This window comes from Notothenia coriiceps, unplaced genomic scaffold (genome assembly GCF_000735185.1).
Source record: "Notothenia coriiceps isolate Sejong01 unplaced genomic scaffold, NC01 NC01_scaffold00017736, whole genome shotgun sequence".
Classification (NCBI taxonomy): Eukaryota; Metazoa; Chordata; class Actinopteri; order Perciformes; family Nototheniidae; genus Notothenia; species Notothenia coriiceps.
In genome coordinates this window covers 32004-35892 of record NW_011350437.1, presented here as the reverse complement: position 1 = coordinate 35892, position 3889 = coordinate 32004, and the positions used below count along the sequence as shown (strand labels likewise).

The 3889-nt window shown below is 41.2% G+C and overlaps 1 protein-coding gene across 1 annotated transcript; it reads right to left on the bottom strand.

Annotated features, from left to right (window-relative positions):
* Positions 1-1063: 1063 nt before the first annotated feature.
* rtn4r (reticulon 4 receptor) lies at positions 1064-3130 on the bottom strand. Its single transcript, XM_010777075.1, has one exon. It carries the CDS (start codon positions 3110-3112, stop codon positions 1754-1756), a length of 1359 nt encoding a protein of 452 aa, XP_010775377.1. The 5' UTR covers positions 3113-3130; the 3' UTR covers positions 1064-1753.
* Between the last annotated feature and the right edge of the window lie 759 nt (positions 3131-3889).

Here is a 3889-nt window from a genome sequence, read left to right as displayed (position 1 = left end):
ATTTATGATTCGAAAATTATAAAAGTAGGGTAGACATCTGGATATTATCCGGCTGAACAAAACGTGCATTTATATTTAACAGGTTTGTTTTCCACAGACCTTATTTCCAGCTATTTTCCAAAACCCTATGGAGAAATCCCATTGCTTTTTGTTGAGGGAACCAGCAGCTTACTTCCTGGTTTTAGGATGCGTCACTGCACCTCTCAATATGATGCCAATATAAACAAGGTCTTCTGTCGGCTCTGTACATCAATGCCGACCTATGCTGACAAGTAAGTGAAGAGTAGACAACAGAGGTGGGAGTAAGTCCTACATGTGCTAATGAGCAAGTCTCAAGTCTTGACCTACAAGTATCAAGCAAGTCCCAAGTCACTGTGGTGAGAGTCAAGCAAGTCAAGTCAAGTCATACGAAATCCTGATGAATAAGCCCAGTTTCCGCATTTAAATCAGTTAAAAGACAGTCGTTATGAAAATGGATTCAACCCACACTATGATCTTCATTACATACACAGTTAATCATTTGAAATCTAATTTAGACCGATGACAATCATATTAGATTCATATTAACCCTAGAACTGCAGACAATATAGCTAGGACTCAATCAAAAAGTCTGTTCAAAAAGGCCGAATTCCAGGTAAGAAAATCATATATGGCATTTGCCATTAAACATATTTAATTTAAATTTCTGTTAACACGAAAACCGCCAACAGCGTCGGCACCTGAAAGTGTGTCTTCTAGTGGGTTGTCAGGTTTGCGCGCATGACGCTATAATCACGTTTTTCGAAAAAATTAAACGTAATATCTCACTACAAAAACAAACGCAAATATTTAATTTTAAACAGTCAAGTCCTTTCAAGTCATCTCTCTCAAGCTTAAGTCAAGTCTCAAGTCATGAATACCAAGTCAAAGTCAAGTCAAGTCTTTTATCAATGTTAGTCAAGTAAATCTCAAGTCAAAGAATATGTGACTCGAGTCCCCACCTCTGGTCAGAGCTATAAAATAAAAGCTTTGAGTCCGTCCATCCTCTTCCATACTGGAAAATACCACACAACATCAAAACATCTACGAAATAAGAACTTTTATTCATAATATATTCATACTTGTACACAAGTAAAATAAAATGCATATCTATGGTTCCATTGCAATCTCCATACAAACTGACAGCATTCTTTTGGTAAATGATACCCATAAACCCTTTCTTTAATGAAAATAGAACTAAAATCAGGGGAGGTAAAACATTTGTTTTTATAAACATAAAAAAAACATAACATTACCCAACAAATGCATCACTTTGAATAAATAATGGGGGGAGATTGTTTATTTTCATTAAACCGACCCAACATTCTTTGTGTGCACTCCGTCTCTTATTTCCAGTATTTATTTTTTCGTTTTTGTCTTCATTTTTTTCCCGTCTTCTGGTGGTTAGTCTAAGCAGTAAAAGCTTTTGAGAGGGAAAAAGGGAGAAGTCTCAGAAGTGTAGCTTGGACACAGTACATTTAAGTACATAGAGAACGAACAATTTTGGGCACCGATTCAATATATACATTAGATCTGTAGAGTTCTGTAAAGGCATCCATTTTGTTAAATGTACTCTAATGTCTTCATCATCATTGTTTGTCCTCGCACACGTTTGGTCAACGTGAAAACTCGCTTTTCAGTCACTGTCTGATGAAGATGTCACTGCATCTTCTGTTATCATTGTCATGAGCATCAACAATCTTTAGTCCTGTGTTTCGGAGTGAGATCAGGAGTCCTAAGACATGGCTAGAGATATCCAGATCGTAGGAATGAAGAGAAAGCGCAGCACTTGCACAGTAGAAGCCCGGCCTTTAATGCAGTGGGCATCTGATTTGGGCTTTTTGGAACACTTCTTTTTCTTTTTGTTTGATGCTGTAGATGATTCCAGAGTGTCTATAAGATCAGGGTTTAGAGTTTCCAAAGACTTGTCCAGGGTGTTGGACAAGGTTCCCAGTGGTCCATCATTTTGCTTGTTCTGGGTCTCGTTTTTCGTTCTCTCTTGCTCCTTATATTTAGTCTTTGAAATGTTTTCCTTTTCCTTCAGGGGGTTGTTGGTAATTTGGCGGCTCTTGCCAGACAGGATAGAGGACTTGTCATTATCTCCAAGGCAACACCTGGGAATGGTCTCCCCGAGAGGATTTTCGGTGGAAGAGAATTTCCCTGACTGTCCCTTGGAGCTGAAAAGATTGGTCTGGATTTGAGGTGTTTCCACACACCCCTCCAGGTCTTCACTTTTCAGTCGTTTCAGATCCTTTCCTGCAAGCAACTCAGGAACATTGCACTCCAACTCGGAGCTGGATCCTTTGAAACGTTTGAACCAGTCCCAAAGCGTCCTTGCTCGGCAGTCACAGATCCACTGGTTTCCATTTAAACGCAAATATTGGAGAGACACCAGCGGATCCATGGTCTCTCCCGTCAAGACGGTGAGATTGTTGAAGAACAAGAACAGGGATTTCAGTTTACCAAGATCAGTAAAAACCCTTGGTTGGACATAGATAACCCTGTTCTGGTGTAGCAGCAGCCGATCCAGATTGATTAAGCCTCGAAACATGTTGTCTGTTACTATCTTGATCTTGTTATTGTGCAGATAGAGATAAGTGAGGTTGGCAAGGTCCAAAAAGGTGTCGTCATGCAGGGATAGAATGAAATTGTCCTGCAGGTAAAGGTACTGTAGGGAAAACATTCCTCGGAAAACCCCAACAGGGAGCTCTGACAGGCCACACCTGTGCAGGTGAAGGGTGTGCAGCTTAGTTAGGCCCCGGAAGGCTGTAGGGCTGATGGTACGGAGGTTACTGTTGTCGCCAATGTCCAGCTCCTCCAGCCTTTCCAAACCATAAAAGGCTCCAGCCTCAATATAGCTGATGTTGTTGGAGTACAGCCAGAGAACAGTGAGATTGTGGCAGGAACTGAAGCTGGTGGACCTCACCACCGTTAGCTTGTTGCTCTGAAGGAATATCCGCTGGCTCCGCACTGGGATCTCAGTCGGGATGGCAAACAGTCCTTGTTGTTGGCAGGCCGTGGTGGGCTTGGGCTCACTGTAGCAGACACACTTGGCAGGGCAGCTGACAGTTTGAGGCACAAGGTTCAGCCACATCACCAGAAACAGGAGCCGCCCCCCTACAAAGACAGAGAAAAGACATCAGCGGGTTAGTAAATCATGGATATTAATATTAAAAGTCACACTTCTAGTATAGAAGGAGTCTTTAGAAATAGATACATTTAGATCAGGATGTAATGTGCATACACCCTTGAAAGAACTCAGTACATTTAAATCATACAATGAATTGAAGATACAGTCTTATTTATAGCGTGAGGGTATCTCGCATAAAGTGTAGATAGAACAAATGTGTAGTTTTTGTTCCTTTTATTCATTTGACTGGGAACATTATGTCTTTATGAGCAAAATTCAATATGCGCCATTTAAGCAAATGACAATGAACACATCATCAAATCACATAATCACATTGTGTAGTGTACAACTCATTACAACAGAATAGGGAATCCTCTACATTATAGTGATTCAGCATGTATTTTAACAGTGACGTTATTTGGATCTGGGGACACATCTCTTCCCTGCTGCCTCTGCTGACGTTAGGACCTGAACAGCTGAGAGGAGCCCTATGCAGGCAGACTCATTTAAAATGAGGTGGGTGGCTTGTATGTGGAATTAGCTTGCTCCAATAGTGCAGACATAACTAATGGTGTTTTCAGCGTTCGTGAGGATGACATTCTGCCTGACGCTAGGAGATAAGCTTTCATGCCGCACTAAGAGATTGATGCCTGTAATCAAAATGTAAAGAGGGGTCCATATGCCCCGCAAGAGTTTCCATTGCACAGCCATGATTAAAGCATTTTTTCTAAGTGCAGCATG